The sequence below is a fragment of the Leishmania panamensis genome, assembly GCF_000755165.1.
Source record: "Leishmania panamensis strain MHOM/PA/94/PSC-1 chromosome 8 sequence".
In the NCBI taxonomy this organism is placed as follows: Eukaryota; Euglenozoa; class Kinetoplastea; order Trypanosomatida; family Trypanosomatidae; genus Leishmania; species Leishmania panamensis.
The window spans coordinates 1-18795 of record NC_025887.1 but is presented as its reverse complement, the minus strand read 5'-3'; the positions used below and the strand labels follow the sequence as shown (position 1 = coordinate 18795).

At 52.8% G+C, this 18795-nt stretch overlaps 7 protein-coding genes across 7 annotated transcripts, besides 1 other annotated feature; all 7 read right to left on the bottom strand.

Annotated features, from left to right (window-relative positions):
- Window positions 1-255: 255 nt before the first annotated feature.
- LPMP_080070 (hypothetical protein) lies at window positions 256-2145 on the bottom strand (the record flags this gene model as incomplete). The annotated part of the gene is made up of 1 exon (XM_010705837.1): window positions 256-2145. One exon carries the CDS (start codon window positions 2143-2145, stop codon window positions 256-258), a length of 1890 nt encoding a protein of 629 aa, XP_010704139.1.
- Window positions 2146-2696: 551 nt separating this feature from the next.
- Window positions 2697-3254, bottom strand: LPMP_080060 (phosphoglycerate mutase protein, putative; the record flags this gene model as incomplete). The annotated part of the gene is made up of 1 exon (XM_010705836.1): window positions 2697-3254. One exon carries the CDS (start codon window positions 3252-3254, stop codon window positions 2697-2699), a length of 558 nt encoding a protein of 185 aa, XP_010704138.1.
- Window positions 3255-4779: 1525 nt separating this feature from the next.
- LPMP_080050 (hypothetical protein) lies at window positions 4780-4998 on the bottom strand (the record flags this gene model as incomplete). The annotated part of the gene is made up of 1 exon (XM_010705835.1): window positions 4780-4998. The coding sequence occupies one exon, from the start codon at window positions 4996-4998 to the stop codon at window positions 4780-4782; it is 219 nt and encodes a 72-aa protein (XP_010704137.1).
- A 1077-nt stretch (window positions 4999-6075) lies between these two features.
- Window positions 6076-6765, bottom strand: LPMP_080040 (hypothetical protein; the record flags this gene model as incomplete). Its single annotated transcript, XM_010705834.1, has 1 exon — window positions 6076-6765. The coding sequence occupies one exon, from the start codon at window positions 6763-6765 to the stop codon at window positions 6076-6078; it is 690 nt and encodes a 229-aa protein (XP_010704136.1).
- Window positions 6766-8501: 1736 nt separating this feature from the next.
- Window positions 8502-9149, bottom strand: LPMP_080030 (Qc-SNARE protein, putative; the record flags this gene model as incomplete). The annotated part of the gene is made up of 1 exon (XM_010705833.1): window positions 8502-9149. The coding sequence occupies one exon, from the start codon at window positions 9147-9149 to the stop codon at window positions 8502-8504; it is 648 nt and encodes a 215-aa protein (XP_010704135.1).
- Window positions 9150-10180: 1031 nt separating this feature from the next.
- On the bottom strand, window positions 10181-11002 carry LPMP_080020 (hypothetical protein; the record flags this gene model as incomplete). The annotated part of the gene is made up of 1 exon (XM_010705832.1): window positions 10181-11002. The coding sequence occupies one exon, from the start codon at window positions 11000-11002 to the stop codon at window positions 10181-10183; it is 822 nt and encodes a 273-aa protein (XP_010704134.1).
- Window positions 11003-12015: 1013 nt separating this feature from the next.
- Window positions 12016-15612, bottom strand: LPMP_080010 (adaptor complex protein (AP) 3 delta subunit 1, putative; the record flags this gene model as incomplete). The annotated part of the gene is made up of 1 exon (XM_010705831.1): window positions 12016-15612. One exon carries the CDS (start codon window positions 15610-15612, stop codon window positions 12016-12018), a length of 3597 nt encoding a protein of 1198 aa, XP_010704133.1.
- Window positions 15613-18620: 3008 nt separating this feature from the next.
- Window positions 18621-18795: a repeat region.

The window sequence follows — 18795 nt, the reverse complement described above, 5'->3', positions numbered from 1 at the left end:
GGGTGTAACATTAGGGTGCATTGCAGACAGAAAGCACTCGTCTTTCCTGTAACCCAAAGTGAGATGACACAAAGTGGAAACACGACGCTCGCACCCGCGGTATCAGCTCAACACATCACATAAGAGACAAAACTCACAAAGAGCACGGCGTCGAGAGACTAAAAGCGAAACACCCAAAGTCCCGCTACACGTGCACCCCACCTGGCCGGGTTCGCCGGCCCAATGCAACCGCCCGTACCCCTCACCTGCACACCCTCAATACGCTTCACCCAGCTGCTTTCGTGCAGCGGTGTGTACGCGGTGCTCAAGGGTGAACAGCTTATGGCTGCCGTTCATGGGCAATGGAAAAGGTAGCACCTTTGGCTCCACACAAATGAAAGAGTACGGTGACTCCTCTTGGCGCTCCGCCGGCTTAAACGCGGCCTCGTATGCCTCTCGATCAAGGCAGTCCGTTACATAGACGTACCCAAGGAGTACCTTGGTAGGGTAGTGCTTTGGGAGCACTTGACCTGGGGCCACAAACTTCGAGTAATACGCCCCTACCTCCTCCACGTTGGTAGGCTTCGACGAGGTCGCGTGAATCCACAGACGACCTCGATACGTGGTCCCCCACACGCGACCTTCATGTCGTTTTATACCAGCCACGAGCAGGCTTGCCCACGGCTGATGCATGGACAAGCAAATGCCATCATCTGTATTGCGCATAATGGTTGTCACAGCAAAGCGAGAGGACAGCGTAGCAGCAGACCGATTCACGAGCTCCGGGTGGAGGGAGGCATTGGTGGCTTCGGTGTCGTACTCCATTGCTGAACCCTTCTCCTCCGTGAGTAGCGCTTGAGGCACAACAATGAGCTCCGATTTTGCCCTCTCCGCCTCCTCTGCTTCCGCAGCAAACACCTCCACGTCGTCTTCAAAGTAGTGCTGCTGTACTCGTCGAGACACATCGTCAAAATGGCGCTGCGTTGGTCGTGATGTCAGAGGCACCGACGTCCCCTCCTGCCCTGGCAAGTTTACGTCTACAACGCTGCTGCAACGTCCGCCTCCGTTCTTGTCCCTCTTGCCACTAGGCTCTGACTCGACTCGCCTGCCGTCGGGGCTGTACCAGATTTTATGCAACAACGACGGTAGCGGCTCTGCCCCAGTGGGTACGACTATTTCACCCGCTCCTCCCGTCTCCTCGTCCTCCGCAGCAGCCTCCGCGACACCGGGAACGGCGTCCATGCCTCCGGAATTCTCTTTCCGCGCCCCCAGCGGCAGGTTCTGCGACACAAACTCCATGTGCACTTGGTAGGTGCCGCGCTGGCGGTGCATGAGCTCGATGTTGTGCTGCCGCTCAATTTCCGCGGCAGACTTCTCAGCTGCTCGGCGCTCCTCTGGCAACAACCACGTACTCTGCGGCGAGAACAGCGTGGCTGACTGGTCGTCGATGACAGTAGTTCGCTTCGCGCGATTCTGAGCGTACTCCAGCAAGCGGTCCCGTTGTTCCACAGCTGTTTTGTAGTCCGCCTGATTGCGCTGCTGCGCCGCCTCGCTCAGCCTGCCTTCCTGGACCGAGATCTCATACGCGATGCATCGGGATGGCTCCAGTCCACAAGCGTAACATACCTCATCTGCCTCCTGCTCGCAGATGATCCGGCCGCAGTTGGCACAGCTTCCACGCAGGTTGTGGACAGTGGCAAAGCATCCGCACTCAAAACGACCTGGCCTAAGTGCCTCGGTGGCGCTGCTTGTCTTTGGGAGATGATTGACATTAACTCCGCGTTTCGATCGCTTCGAAGCTCCGGTGACGCGCTTCGTTGCATTCAGCGTACCACACTCACCTCCCGCAGTCGACGCAGACAAGCAGGACGGTGTGTTGGGAACAATCTCACCCTCAAAAGCTGGCCCCGACTGCTCTCGCCGCTTAGTCACCTCCGCAGCAAAGGCCTCGGATAGCATCAGCGTCTTAGCCCACTCCGCCACCTCCGCGCGCGTCTTCACGTGCATTAACTCAGTTGCCATTCCAGTTAGCTCCTCTTCCGAGAGACCTAGGAAATTGTCACTGCGGATCCCATTGCATATAAAGTGCAGCACTGCGTCAGACGTACAGGCATTCTCGCCATATGCGCCCTTCTGGTTCGGCTTTGCCCACCGCTTTGGCGGCATGTCGTGCAGGGTTCTGAGTGCAGCACGAAACAAGAACGAGAGCGACGCGTCTAGAGCACGCCTAAGAGAGAGACCACACGAGTCCCCACAAAAACCGGAGTTTTGCACCTCCGTTGTTGGGTGCTGCACAACAAAAGTTGTGACAAGCTGTGATCCAGCGTGAAGTCCTTTAGGTACCATACGAGGATTTGGCAGCCAACGGGGAAGACGAGGAAGAAGAGAAAACGGCAATGATGGCGAGTGTGCTGCAGAGTCCATATCTCACTCATCCACATCAGAGGCTGGGCATAGACACAGCCATGCGGTGTAAAACGACTGAACAGGCAAACACCACGAGAATGTGGCACCAAGAAAAGCAGAAATAGATCCTCAGAGTCACTACTGCTAGTGCCAGCAGTCCTTTCCTCTCTCTCCAGCAGTGCGCAAGGAGAAACAGATTTCCGTCACTGCGAGAGTTCGTTTTACTGTCTTATTCTTCTTTGTGGCAATGCAACCAAGCCCGTAGACACACACATGTGTGTATGTGAGCATCAAAGCAGTCGACAACAACTCTATAGCTCAATCACCTCGGTGTTGACAAAATAGGGGAGCCGAAGTCCTTCCTGCCATTCCACCTTGGCATGTGCCGCTTGCAACATCTTCCCAATGTCACCATGACAGACGAGCAGGACGTGCTCACCAGCGTGTATCGCATTCACATCCGCCAGCACACCCTGAGCCCGTTTGTAGCACTGGTCAAAATTTTCACAGCCCTCAACTTCCAGAAAGTACAGAACTTTGTCTCCTTGTAGCAGCTTATCGCCGGCGTACTTAGATATGTCGCTGTACGGCTTTCCTGACAAAACGCCGAAGTCGCGTTCGATTAGGTCAGCACGCACCTGCACCTGCACGCCCACCGCGGCACCAATCACCGACGCCGTGTCAAGAGCGCGCTGCAGCGGGGAGGAGTAGATGATGCTGTAGTTGACACCGCTCTCTTTGATCTTGTTGGCAACCGTTACAGCTTGACTACGACCGAGATCAGAGAGCGGCTCGTTTCGGTGTCCGTTCAAAATGCCGTGCGCGTTGTCCATATCCTGACCATGGCGGCAGATGTGAATGTAGGCCATGATGACTCATTAAACGACCTCTATGGCTTTGCGTGTGGAATAGCTGTACTGAGGCGCATGTTTCGTTTAAGGGAAAAAAAGACGATTGGGCAAAGGAGGCAGATAACAGTAATCACAGAAGAGGGATGGGGAAGAGCGAAGAGGGGAGAAGAAAGCGGCGGGGCGTGGGACAAACGACAGTGGCCGTGGGCACGGGGGAAGACTCTGTCAACCGACATTCGCCGTTGGATGAATACAAGACGAAGCCTTCGAAAAACTGGTGGGCGCGCGACACACATAACCACATTTTCGTAATAGTAGTATTGTGAAGCAGTCCAATAGATTCTGGCTGCGGCCGAGACGCAGCCCACGTCCAAATAATGAGTTCTGGTTAGATTTACTGCAATGGCACCAAAAAGCACCACCGCCGAGTGTGGACTGAAGAACCCACGCACCGGCATATAGGCACAGGCACTTGTTTGCGTGCGTAGACGGACGTCTAGGGCAGTTCTATACGAAAGCAGCTATGAGTGATGAGCGTGCATTCGGCGAAAGCTGCACAGCAGTTCAGCGCAGGCCATACCAGTCACAAACATATCACATGCACACTGAGACATTCTCCCTTGAGTCCCCAGCGGCTAAAGACAACAATGCGGAGCACCAGGTGTAGTATGACGAGAGATGTAGTCTCGTGGTGTTGTAGGGAAAAGGATTGCGATGCACAGTACTGTAACGATAGGAGCATTTGAAAGAGGGACAGAGAGTTAAGTAAAGGACAACGAGAGGAAGCGGCAAAGGAAGAAAAAAAGAAAATATAACTTTTGTTGGCAAGTTGGCAGTCAAGCAGCAATAGGTGGTGGCACACCACTCACTGTCTGCGCACCGATGAACCCAAACGAACACACTGCAATCGTGTCGGGACCCATAACTATTCGAGTCTCCTTTTCGACAACCTCACCGAGAGTAAACGAATACCACAGTAGGAGTTGCTTCTCTTTCGGGGGAAGGGATTAAAGGCGAAAGTGAAGCACCACCCGCGTGTCCCGCTCATCACCCACCGCCGCTTTACGAGCAGCTAGAACTGTCGGCTTCTCGTTATGGATAGTTGCTTTGAGAATGAAAAGGGCACCTACAGGCCGTTGAGTGACATTGATCGAGAAAACCGAGAGAGGAAGAGGTTGAAATTGAGCCGCACACACACACACACACACGCACACACATACAACACAGGAACTGTCACCGCACAACAACAGAAAAAATACAAAAATAAACACGTAGAGAACACGGCGTCGGTTTTGCATTTCGTCAACTGGGAAGCGTGGGTGCGCGCACGCGTGCTGCAGCCTTAGACGCCACCGGACAGACACACGTACAGGCGAGAAGCTAAATGCATCGATAATGGCCTTTGGAACCTCTTGTCTCGCACACTGCCCTCTCCGACTGGAGGTGTAGCTCCTGTCGCACAACACAATGATGAGGAAGCTGCTAACGCACACAACCAGGCGTTATTCGACTCTGCACATGTGCAAAAGCCACACCAATCATCCTACTTCATTTCCGAGGAGTCTTCCGACTCAACAGGTAGGCGCTGCATATTGGCGCGCTCGCTAGGGTAGTACGTCGCCATGCGCGCAGCCCACTGAACTACGTTTGCATTGTCGCCAAAGATCTCGCGAAAGAGCTTTTCATCGTCGGTGCTTGGGGTGTAGCCAGACACGTACGACTGCTTCGTCAGGCGGTCGTTCAGTTCCTTAAAAGACGCCATGATGGAGATGCGGAAGCTCGACTGCGAGTTAAGAAAACTACGCGAATACTAATTTGGTGGAGAGAGTATGAGAGCCTAAAAGCGAGAAGAATGCCTCAGACACGAGTGACACACTGCCCAATCGCGGAGCGCAAGGAGGGAAAAGCCAATAAGCAAATACAGTGCAGAGTATTGTCCCCCTCGTACAGAGAACGAGGAGAGCACGAAGTCACACACACGCACGTACGCTCACCACCAGTGTAGAGTATTAAGGCCAGAGAAAACACGGAGAGACAAAAGACCCAAACGATCAAGAAGGAGAGAGTACCGCCCATAGGAGGGTGACCGTGTCTAAGAGCGGTGTTACGGGGAAGGTCACATCACCGGAGACGGGCGGTGGCTTAAGCAGTCGGAGACATTGCAATCGTTCCCCATGGCCCCTAGTTTAGCCATCCGAATAGGTTCCCTCACCACGCTGCGCACCCACATGATTGCAGGATCCACGGCATGCATAGCCGAGGAGCTTCAGTCATCCTCTCGGGGCACACGTCACTTGCCACAAGCTGCGAATACAGAGAAAGCCCACAGATAAAAGCATGCTACTTGCACACATTCGTTCCTTTTCTTCTGGGTGTGGGGGGAGGTGAGGGGGAGAGGGTGCCGTCAAGAAACAGGAATCCAGCAGCGCAAAAGAGTGAAACCTCGAACGATGCAGTGGGAGGAAGTGGGGAATAGGGCATGCAGGGTGGTCACACCTACGTCACTCGGCATACGAAGAGAAAAGCGAAGAGAGGAGAAGATCACGTACATGTCTGGCTTGGATGCCTAGCTCTGGACCTTCCCCTCTTATGACTTGTTGTACTGCCACTTCCAGGTACACAACGCCGGATGCAGGACGCAGAAAAAGACAGCACTACGGCAAAGAGAATAAACAACGTGGACAGCAGTAGCTACGTTGTTGTCACATCACCTCCCAAAAGTAGGGGGAGAGAAACATTTGTCTGCTATGAATGAGAGAAGTAAATTCGATGCTTGGAGTGCAGACGCCTGCAGCGCAAAGTCGTCCGGCATTCCGTCGCACAGACACGCTTTAGCACCTCAGATGGTATGCGACGTTTCCTGCCAGTAAGCCCAATTAAACAACACGTGAAGACTACTGCGCTGCTCACGGCCGCAAAGCTCGTCGTTCACCTCCCTAGCAAGCGCCTCTGCGTCAGGACTTGACCTCTCGCGGCACGGACTCAGCAAATTACTCAACGCAGCTGTGTACACCCTGTGGCCCATCGTAGGATCGGTGCAGAACGGCACGAGCGGTGCGACATGAGTCGCCAGGTAAAACACAGCAGCAACAGTATCCTCTAGACTCTGTGCCTGAATGCATAGGAGACGAATGCGCGCAAGCGAGGAAGGCGCCATCAGCGCCGCCGCTGCCTCGTATCTCTCCTGCAGACAAAGAAGTTGCGCCACCTTGCGCTTGTCCATCCCACCACTAGCCTCATCCAGAGAGGCAGCATAGTTCACATTAGGGTGATCGGCTGCCGGCGTTAGATCTGCTACTTCCCCACTCGCTGCTGGCTTGGATGCGTCCGGAGATCCCTTGTAGGGGTGCTTCGAAGAACTCCAGTAAGACTGGTGCTCCTCGTCGAAAGCGGCGAGAGTGTCGGTTAGGCCTCTCCGCGCTAGATACGAACGGACCATTTGGGCCAGAACCTCCTCCTCGTCCTCACCCCTGTCTTCAATGACGGCCTCCTCGACAAGCGTCCACATCGAGTTGTCTGTCAAGTCCATCTCCCTAGGATCGTAGGAGTGGTTTAAGGATGTAACGTCGTCAGCCGAATTTGCGACACAAAAAAGTCGATTCTTTCGTTCCTCATCTTCCGATGATTTTTCTGTTTAGCCCTGCTAAAAAAAGGCAAGCGAGCTGCGCTCGTTGACACAGGCCCTTGCTTCACCAGCGCGATGCGTGAGGGTATACTGTAGCTGTGAGGAATATGTGGAGGAGTTGAGGGACAAAAAAAAAGACTCGACCTAAACGCACACAAAAAACTATGCATATGTGCGCATGAGAGCGGAAAGGAAGCAAAGGCGCGCCTGTGATTATGGAAGAAGGGAATTCATTTTTTTCGTTTCTCGATCAAGCGCCTTTCTGTTGCTGGCGCCAGGAATGCGGCTTCTAAAGGGAAGGCAACCGAGTGAACAGGCACATCACATTACCATTGGCATACGGCTGTCGCCTCCCCCCTTTCAAACCTCCTCATGACCTGAGTACTCGAAGAGAGCCCCTCACACCAGAAGTGAAAGGGAAACGTTGCTACTAAGGGCAGAGTTACCATTGGCACCTCCGAAAAGTACACCCCTACTCAGAGTGCAGCGCCTCCAGAGTCCCGTAGTCGAGCAGGTTGCTTGAAGCAGTCCCCCAGAAACCGTGAATCAAAAAGCAACACACCTCATGGCTGAAACAACCGGCATGCTCGATCTCTACAGCAGCACTCATCAAAAAAGCTTCGACGGCAGCAACCGGCGCACAAACACACTATCTCATTTACCATCTTCCACATCGCAAACAGCACATGACGATCCACCACAACGAAAAGAAAATCCCACACAGAGACAAACACCGGCACGAAGCAAACCGACTGCGTTCTAAGAGAGCAACTCTTTTCTGTTCCAAGCAAACTTACCTCAGCAAATCGCTCTTTCCGTGCGTGAAGGCCCTACTATAGAAACACAGAAAAAGAGTATCGCAAGACGTCATTCCTAGTCTTGTAGTCACCATTCTGCCCAGAATCACGCGACCCCGAACGCGCCCGCATAGCAGCACACGATCTCATTCCCGGAACAGCTGAGGGCACCCATACGTGGAAACGTAAGTGAAGCAAAGCAACCGCAAAAAGAGAAAGAGAACAGAACAGAAGAAAGAGAAACAGCACAAGAGGAAGAAGAAGCGGGGCAGTACTGAAACTCCCAGCAAATCAGAGAGGGAAGAGCTGACGTGGGTAAAGGACATAGAGAACGAAAAAAAAAGAAGCATAGAGAGAACGCAAAAGCAATGCAAAAAAAAAAAATATATATTTCACAACAGCAGAAAGATAAGCTTCAGTACTCCACGCTTCCCTTCACCAGGAGCAAAAACCCAATACACCCATCGGGCAGAATAGAGAGCTGAAATATGCCGTCTTCATCCGTGCCTGTTCTTCGTCATTTACCTCCCCTCGACGACTTGCCCTTTTCCTCTCTGTTTCGTCCTCCTCACTGTTCCTCAAGGGCTTCAACCCTTAATGACAGAAGGCCCTCACCTCCATTCCCATCCCCCCGCGCTGTATCAAAGTAAGCATACAGCACACTGAACCGGTAAGCTCAAAGCGCAGACCACGGTATAGTTCCGTTCAGGGCGATTCAAACCCACATTCCACTTCGCAAGGGAGGTCAGAAAGCCACAACCGCCTAGTCCAATTTCACAGTGTTTGAGCCCTGCCGTGAGCCTGCAGTCGTGGTCTCCTGCAGGGAGACCCTGCTGCTCACACTTAACGGCAGCGCGAAAAGTTGGGCTTGCAAGCGATCAGAACAATGATAATGAGCATTACAATCACGGCACCGGCAATCATCAGGGTGAGCTTCAGATTCTTCATGCACAGGTTCCGCTTTAGCTCCGTCGAGCGCCGCTGGAATTGCTGCGCCTGGTCCGCCAGAGTTGAGGATTTTTCGTGCAGCGTGTCGATACGGTCACCACGCGCTAGCACCTTGTCCATGTTGTCTATCATGACATCCACTACCTGATTGATATCATCGTTCAGCGCGGTGATCTTATCGTTCTGGGGATTGTTGTAGAATTCCATCTTCTGCTGTAGTAGCTTCTTTCCATTGCGTAACTCAGATCCCTGAGAACCGACATTCCCTCGAACAAGTGGTTCGACAGCTTCTAGGAACGCGAAGACGGTACGCATACGCATGTCACTTGTTGTCACGCAGGCCACGATGCACCCCTCGCCGTTGCTGATGTAGTTATAGTTGACGCCACCATCCTTGTCCTCGATCGTCTTATGGCGGTACTCCTTGGGCGGGACAGTAGCGATGACCTTCTGCATCGTCTCGGCGAGCTTCGACTGCTCGCCAGCCGGATGCTCGGCCAGAAGCCTCATCTCGTCATTCACGCAGCTGTACTTGATCGGCATCCTGCTTAGATTCAAGAGTAGGACGGTTGCAAAAAAAAAAAACGGTAAGGACGAAAACTGCGATAGCGTCGCTCGTGTAGTGCTGTGTCAGCCAAAAGCCCACGCAATAGGAGAGAAATGAGAGAGGAACAACAGAAAGAACGAAGGTGCAGGTGTATACTGAGATCAGGGAGGGTACAGGGAGCTTTGAGACAGCTATGGTGATAGGGAGTGTCGCTAACAGACGGAGAAGCCACTGGAAAGGACGGAGCGTGCGGCGCAGTGAGCATGGGAAGGAAACAGAACGGCAGAGGGAAGACACGGAGGTGGGGCCCCAGTTGCAAGATACGAAAACGAGGAGATTGCCTCCCTGCTTTGTCTGTATAACCGATAAGACATACAGATAAGCAATCTGCTCGGCATCAGTAGTCACACTTACCCTGCCACGATGCCCTCCATTTGCACCTCAGCCTGCAAGACAGAGGCCAGAACGCGCCACCGATAAGTGCAGTAGGGCGGAGTATTGGTTTCGATGGAAATAACAGCGGAAAAAAAAAATGACGTCGCATCAGCGTGCCCACCGGTGCACACAGCACACGTATTCCCTCCATACATCCAAGTTAAAAGAAGGGAAGAGTGAGTACAGACGAAGGCGGTCAAAACTCTCTTCAGTCGCATCTCTTCTGCAGATGCGCGTAACACACTTGCCCAGTTGCAGTGCCAAGCAGCTGGCACCTCCCGTGAGAGCATGTCATCAAAGTGATTTTCTTACGACATCCTAAAAGATGCGCTAAATGGACGGCTGTCCGTTAAGGCGGCTCCGCTATCATCGATGTGGCAAACGCATACTGGATATACTTCGCTAGCCACGTACGAGCTAAAAGCGCTATTCTCCCGCTCCATGGGGAGTTCGTTCTCTATGTCTCTGTAAGTGCTACAGGTAGGGCGAAGGTAGCGACGTCACGTCAGTGCTGAGTTACTGCAGCAAAGCGACAAAACCCTGACAGCGTACCCTTTCCAAGCCTGATGCCACACTCCTGTCATGGTGACCTTTAGAGGGGGCAGTTGTAGCAGATGATCATTCCGCTTTCACCAGCGCTAGAGCAGCCACGGCAGATGTAGCGCCCACAAGCGCCACAGTGCTCCCCGCAGCTCGTACACAGAAGACACAGACACCTGGCGCATTCCATCACCGACCCACTCCCGCACATTACGCAGGCGGAGTCTACAACCCTGCTCTTTTCACGGTACAGAAACCAGTGGTTCTTGATAGACTGAGGAGATGTGACGGTGCCAAGCGGAAATGGCCCAAATGCCTTGGGGGGAAGCGGTAAACCTACCAGCGATAAGGACCACGTCCTTGTCTGGCTGTCAATGCGAATGTGCGGATAGGATCGGAGGCAGTCGATCGAAACGTCGAACGGTGCGTCCTGACAAAAGATCTCGCGAAGCAGCTGAGCAACCTCATCTGCCACCTTGTGCATGGTGTAGCAAGCGCAGCGGAATGGTCCGTGAATGGGGCACGGGGGTCGCCAATGCTCGTGCAGGATTCGCTCAGTGACAGTGTTGCTGCTGTCAAAATGCAGCGTGATGGTCCCAGAGGCAACGCACGCCACCACAGGGTTGTAGAAAAAGGCTAAACCGGGGAACTCAACCGAGTTGAACCGCCCCTGCGCATCCAGGACGTGTCCGCGAAGCGAAACGAAGCAGGTGGTATTTTCACATGCCACCTGCACACGCACATGCTGGGGCGCGCGCCGAAGGTTGGCGTCTATCGCGTAATTCTCCTCGCGGTATCTCTTGCGTGGTGCATTTAAGAGAGGTCCCGGCAGTGAAGCATCTGCGCCAACTACATCGCCGACAAACTCGCTCATCGTAATGATACACTTATGACCGAAGGCGCCGTGACCTGTCCCAGAGTCCAGAGTCCGAGATGTGGAAGGTCTGCGTGTGTTCAGCCACCCAGCTGAGTGCAATGGCCGCCACTCTATGAACGTGAAGGCTGAGCGCAGCGATGGAGTAGGAGAGTCATGGCGTGTTCAGAGGAAGACAAGAAAACAGGACTTTCAAAATATCTCCACATGACATGCGAAATGCACGCGTAGATAGAGAGAAGGAGAGATCACTGCTATCAGTCCTGTTGGCGCCTATAGCATCATCAACTCGGCAAAGCCGTGCGGCGCACGCCATATAATATCCCCCTATGCAAGCAGAAACTAGAGTAGCACAGCTGAACGGCACAGCTGTGGACTACAATCACGTCTGTTTCCTGTGTTTTTTTTTATCTTTTTACCTTTCATGTCATGTCAAAGAAGCGAGCGCTGAGCTACGTGTAGTGGTGTAAAGAAATGTACATCCCTCTCCAACGGACGCATGCTACTGAAAAAAAAAAGCGAAAAAAAAAATGTGTCTCCTTCCGATACGCTGCTCACGCAGCGTCTGAGGGACACACAGAGAGAAAGACCAGCACACAGCTGAAAATGAGCAAAACCAGATACAATAAGACAGCAATCTATGGAATCTGAGCTGATATCTTCTATGAATGCACACCACTGCACGTACACAGAGAGACGTGCTGGTAAAAAAAAAAGATCGTTTCTGTTATTCTATGAGTCAATGGCTCCCGTACGTGTGTGTATCTGTGCATGCTACAGTCACACTCCAGAATCAGTGAAGCGTGAGAACATCCAGGGAAGCACGCCGAGCGCCACAGCACGCAAAAAAGAGGTGGCTCCTGAAAAGCTGGCCAAACCACACGTATGTACGCACACATGCCGTACAAAAAACAGCGCCATTCTTGCTGTCGTCGATGCACTCGACCTTATCGGGGGCTTTTGTGGTATTCGTATTGCGCAGAGCCGCTACTATTCAGCACGGCAAGAAGCAGCTAGTTGCCTTCGCGAGTCCGCTTGCGGTCCTCGAGTGCTACCTGCTTCAGCAGCCTCACACCCTCTTCACTCGAGATGGTCTGGATGCGGCTCATCTTGTTGTGAAAAAAAATGCCAAGCACTTTGTCTGCTACGTCCAGGAGCTCCGTCTTGAAGGTCGCCACAATGAACTGGCACTCGTCGGACTGGCGTGCCATCATCTTCGCAACAGAAGTGCGGTACTCCGCATCCAGAGCGGCGTCAATCTCGTCAAAGAGGTAGAACGGCGCAGGGTCGCAGCGCTGGATAGCAAAGATGAGCGCCAAGGCGACCAAAGACTTCTGCCCGCCGCTGAGTTGGTCCAGGTGGCTGACAGGGTTGCCGAGACCAAACGACACCTTGATACGTGCGCCAGTGTACGGGTCCTCCTTCTTGTTCGACACGGCAGGCGCCACCAGCTGCAGCTCTGCAGAGCAGCTCTCGACGCCAACGAGTTGCTTGAACACCTCCTCGAATTGGTACTGAACCTGCTTGTAGGTGCGCTCAATCGCCTCTTCCTTCTTCGAATCCAAGTGCTCCATCAACACGTGAATGCTGTCCAGCTCCTTGGTCAGTGTCTCCTTCTGCGACGTAAGTTCTTTCATAGTCTCCAGCAGGGCCGCGTGCTGGTCAAGCGCCTTGCGGTTCACGTGCGACAGGCCCTTCAGCTGCTCGTTTACTGCTTTCAAGTGGTACATGAGCTTCCCTAGGGAGGCTGACTCGAACTTGGCAACTCCTTGCGGCAGCACTCCCAGCTGCCGGATCTTTTGCAGTGCCTCATCGCGTCGCTGCACCAGCAAACCCCGCTGCATTTCCGTCCTGTCCGCCACGTCCTTGCGCTCCTGCAAGCTCCTCACTGTGCCAAGCCGCTTCGACGTCAGCGCATCGAGCTGCGACTGAAGCCTCTCGCGCTCGCGACCTTCTTGCTCCAAGTCACGGTCGATACACTGCAACTGCTGCGAGAGCAGCTCGAACTCGGCCTTTACGGCTGCCTGTTCTCCATCCGCAATACTCCCGGCCTGTTTCGACCACCCCAGCTCCCGGATGCGGTCCGCCACAACCGCCTTACGGCGCTCCACGTGCCGCGCGGTGTCCTCCAGAAGCTGAACCTCGGTTGCCAGCTGCAGTGCATTCGCCTGCAGCTCAGACGACGTCACACGAGCACTAGCCACTTCTTCTGTGAGCTGCTCCAGCCTCTTCTCCTCTTCTGGCGTCCATGCGCTCTTGAACTCGTCGGAGAGCTCCCTCTTCAGCTCCCGCACTGTCTCCATGCCCGCAGCGATGGAGCTCTCCACCGCCTTCTTGGTCGCCGCTAAGTTGGACTTCAGAGTGGCCAAGCGCGATCGGCGATCCTCTATCAGTCGTGACTCACGCAGCCGTGCATCTGCTTCCAGCTCTGTTGACATGTTCTGGTTGCGAAGCATCTCAAGTTCGTTAAGCACCTCCGTGATGCTTTGCTCCACCGTCGCCACGTCTTGGCACAGGCCGTCCAGCTTTGCGCGTGCTGCAAAAAGGTTCGCCGCCAGCTCCTTCTCGCGCTCCCGAAGAGGAAGCTTCATGTTGCGCTTGTCGAGGAAGCCACCCGTAATGCCACCCCTGCGTCCCAGCTGGTCGCCATCCACCGTGATGACATCACACTGCAGCTTTTGCACCATCGCGCTCGCCGCTTCCAGCGAGGCAACAACAGCCGTCCTGCCAAACACCTCCGCCACCACGCCCTTGAAGCGCGTGTCGTACTTCACCTTGGACAGCAGTAGCGCGCACTCTGGCGTCGACGCAATATCTGCGATCTTTCCATTGCACGTATCCAACGGAAAAAAAGAGACACGACCAGGTTTCCGCCGTTTGTTCATTTCAGCGAGCAGCGTCGAACCCACCTCAAACGAGTCCACGACAACATGGAAGAGGGTGTTTCCCGCCGTAATCTCCACCGCTGTTTTGTACCCCTCCATTACCTGGATAAGGTCGATCAGAGGTCCATGCACGGCTGCAGAAAGCTCAGGATTTCTCAACTCGTGAAGAACCTCAGAAAGCGACAGCAGACCCTGTCGCACATCTTGACGAACGGCCCGCTCCCACTGGTGCTTGGCACTGCGCGACGCTTCGTCAAGCCGCTGCACAACGCTTTCCTGCTCGTGCACCGTCTGCCACAACCGTCGTCGCTCCTGGTTCAGCTCGTCCCGCTTGCCCAGCGCGGCTTTCCTTCGCTGCTCATGGTCTCGCAAACTCTGGTCCACATCAGCAGTGGAGAGAGTCGGCGCTGAAATCTTCTCCCCTAAAGCGCTCGCCTCCTTGTCCAAGCGTTCTGTTTCGCGACGAACCAAATCGAGCTCCTGTTGCGATTTTTGGATCAAGTATTCGTTCTTCTGCATTTCGGCCTTCAGCCACTTGTCGCGATCCGCTTTGTTCTTGAAGAGTTTCGTCCGGTTTCGGCGTTCTTGCAACCGCTCCAGAACCTTGCGCTGCGTCTCGACCTCCGCGGCCTTTTTGTTCGCCGCCTCCTCGCTCTCCCGCAAGAGCGCCTGCTTCTTACCAATGTCGGTCGCCACTCTCTGGAGGGTCCCGCCCAGTTCTCGATCCTCCTTCACGAGCGCTTCCAGCTCCCGGTTGTTGCGAGCAAACTTCCCTGCTGCCTCGCTTGCGTCCAGGTCCACAACAGCCTGCTTACTCATCAATGCAGCCATGTCCTTCGACACAGCTGTCCGCTCCATTTCAAGACGCGTAATGTCAGTAGAAATCTCCACGATTTTCTGCGAGAATTGCGAGATCTTCTCCTCCGAGGACTCCACAACGTCGTGCGACTTATTGAAGATCACCGATTGTCTGTTCCATTCCTCCTCCAGCTTCCGCAAAGCCTCGTTGGCGGCCTCCACCTCCGCGTTAAAAATGCAATACTCGATGCACTTCTTCTCTCGATCTGCCACGTTAAACTGCTTCAGCTCCACGGTCTCGTCTTCCAGTTCCTTTAGCCGCTTTTCCAGTTCCCGGATGGATTCTGCTATCTGTGCTTGCTTTCCCTTCGCTTCAGCAAGGATCTGCTCGCTCTCAGCCCGCCGTGCCTCGTACACCTTTGTGCCCGCCACATCCTTGATGAGCTGGTAACGGTCCTCCTCGCTCATGTTCACCAAGCTCACAATCTTCCCCTGCTCCACCACATAGTAAGGGTTACTCGACGAAAAGCCGGCACTTTCCAACAGCTGGTGGACGTCCGCCGCAGAAAACCTGCGATCATTCACGCGAAACTCATCCTGCTTGAGACCCACCGTGCGACGAATCCGCACCTCCGGCTCCTCCGCACGGCCCGGAATGACAAGCCGCCCATCAGAGTTGTCAAACACAATCTCCACAAAGATAGAGAGAGCCGGCTTCCCACTGCCAACGTGAAATAACTCCTTCCTTTCCAGAGCGCTCAAATTCGCGAATTTCTCGTTCAGCACGAATTGAACAGCGGCAAAAAAATTCGACTTACCCGAGCCGTTCTTACCCACAAGCACGTTTACTTTTGAGGAAAGGCCATCGGGAAAAGATTGCTCACGATACGAGCGGAAGCCGGAGATGATGATATTCTTTATGAACATTTTTTTTTTTCGGCGTGCTGTCTTCCTTTGGTGGAAGTTTTTGTTTTTTTTTTCGCAGATTTTTTATATTTTTCTATGATTTTCAACTGTCTTACCTATATGTGTCCAGGCACTCCCGAAGGCCTCTCGGAGAGAAGTAAATCGAAAAAAAAAAGGATATAAGAGAAGTAGAAAACAGAAGATCATTGGCACAGAGAAAAAAGTCACTTCAGTCTTGATAGGTGTCCCTCTAAGTTAGGAACAGGAGTCATGGCCTCCTACAGATTGCAAGTTTGCGCAACCCGCAACACATAGAGAAAGAGGCGGTGAGAAACGAGTAACCGCATTAGCAGTGCCTCCTTGAGAATGTATAAAAAACTTCACAAATGCAAAATCATCTCCGATACGCATCGGATGCACAACTACAAACCTATCACTGGTGCGCAGTTTGCAAAGGTTATACTCGAACGAAATAACCCAATAATTGACTACCATTCAGTTCCTTAAAGGCCACACCACAGCGATCCTCCGCAGAAAGCCCGTTTCGTCTTTGAGCATTAACATCGCCATCATACCTCAATAAGCACTGCACAAAGCTTGCAAAAAATTTTTTTACCAACCCCTTCCAACAACACTCAGTAAAATAATACAAGCAGAGAATAACACACCCATTTCACCCAGTTACAACTGTCGTCAAGCTGTTCTGCACAGAGAAACCCCCCAAAAAACACACCACTCGTTATGCAGTAAACTCCAAAAGAGTCTTAAGAAGCTGCCTTACACATAACACGATAATACACTGGTTTCCAGCCTATGCGCATATCACCCAAAATATCTGGGGGTGCAATACAACTCGGCCCATTGCCTACACGCATGTCGCCACCACTCCTCTTGCACCAACTACACATTACCAACACGTGCACCGTAAGGCCATAGATTTTAGAGACCGAAAAAGAAAAAACAACCGTCGGTTTGATAACTGTGCACAGAATAGCCTCTACTTCTGCCACACACGACGCAATCAAGCAGCAGATCTCTGTTCGTTCGGCAACTCTAGATGAATCTGCTCAGAGAAGAAACCGCGACGCCGTTTCTCGTAGACGACCTCAGGCCGCTGCTTTTAAGAGCTCTATCGCAACTCGAGCAGCCATGCTCAAGCATCTACCTTGAGTGCTGCCTCCTTTGTCCACAAAAGATCAACGATACAGGAAAATCCCAGTTGACATAAAGAACAACCCCTACAAGTTGCAGCCCTGCCTCCCTCAGACCAAGAGCAACAATAGGACACCAGTCACACGTTCAAGGATGTGAACATCCACATCCAAACATCAGTGACACCTTGCCTATACACTGGCTCTAAAAAGAGCTCTACCCAGTTAAGAAGTCGTCACCTGTTTCACTCGCTTCACTAGCAGGAAGAGTTCTGCTTTTCGCACAAAACAAATAACTCAGATAACAACAATACAAACAAAAATAAATGACGAAAAGAAAAAAAAATAGGTTCACGACTATTCCCTCACACCAGTTCTGCCACTCCCTGTTTACAAAATGATCGAGAGCTGCAAAGTCCACAGCCCCGTTGCAAAAAAAAAAAAAACATGGCAATGAGCTGCACATGACCGGCACGGTAGCTGTTGTGCGCCAGCAAACCATGCGTGATACCTCCAGTATCAACACGGTGCAGAAACAAGCGAAGGCAGTAAACCCACACACGAACACCTCACAGATGCTGCCATCAATAGCGCACTAACCTCATACTCCGATAATCTTTATCAGATGTACCAGGGCGGCACAACTGCAGCCACTATTTAGAGCATGGCTCTCTTTGCAAGGCACAGCTCCGTTAAGGGCACCTCCGATCACTACATCCCGGAAGTTGCCTACAAACACCTCCTAAAAAACATGTCGCCACGTCACCCGCACAGCACCCGGGTGTCTCATCAGCTTCTCCTGCCAATGAACACCGTGTCGAAGGAGTTAAAGTGAAACACGCTACGGTGACGAGGATACCAGCAGAGTGTTGTCCTCCCCCTGCAACAACGGAAGCTTAAAAAAAAAAGAAAAGTGGGACTTCTCCACTTAAATGATGCACTTCAACCATGTGTCCCCGCAAGCGCATCAATTGCATCGGTGTCCTTCCCGAACAAATCTTGGATTTCTCTCACAGTGGCAATGCCGGGGGGAGGGGGTGTCGACGATATTTGGTCACCAGAAGATACACCTCAGCGGTGTCGGCACTTGTTCCGCGAAAAACATCTCGCCAAGGCCCGGTCGTCGGATTCTCCGTGTGTGTATGCTTTCCTGCCAAAAAATTGAGTTTTGCGACAAGAGCCTGAAACCAAAACACTTGACACCACAGAAAACTTTACAGGTGTCCCGTTTCCAAGTTTCTCCAGCTAACACGCTGCATTGCACATCTTGCTGCGCATGGGTCAGCCTGCGCATTCGCGATGCCTGCAGAGCAGTGCGCCATGTCACCCGCCAAAGTACTCCCCCGCTTCCAGGCAAAGGAAAACGGCTACCAACGCGCTAATGTCAATAAAGACTGCGTTTCCAAAACGAAGATACAGACAAGCGATGGATTCCATTAAGGAAAGCCCCCGAACACCAAAAATTCCAACAGGCGACCCTCAGGATCAGTCTAAAATCCACCTTTCACATCAAATAAAGGAAAAACAAAGGAGCCCCACATCGGCTCTAGCACCCTTCCAAAAATTCCCCAACCTGCGCAAAAGCATCCGCTGGGTCCATCCAGGTTATCTCGCAAAAAATCAAGGACATGCAACCCCATTAACAAGTCTCCACGATTCTCAAAGGAAGAACCTTTCATATCGTTTCATCCTCTCCCTTAGGTCGCCTCCATCTGCATAATCATATCGGTTAACACACTTCCCATTTTCGCAAGGTTCATTTCTTCCCACTCATAAATATACGCTCCGCTAAACGGAGGGGGGGGTTAAGTTTGCCTTTTTTTATTCCACCACGACCCGCCGCCTTTTAACCGTCACTGGCTACGTGCATGAACAGTAGTGCAGGCATTTTCTAACACTCCTTCCTATCCTTGCGACACCCTCTCCCACTGTACCGGGGAAATCCTCGCGAGGGCCAGGGCCAGGGTACACGGGTTAGGGTTAGGGTTCCATTGGCGGCGTGTAAAACCAAAGGCAATCGAATGGCACTTGACCTTATAGGGGGGGGGGAGGT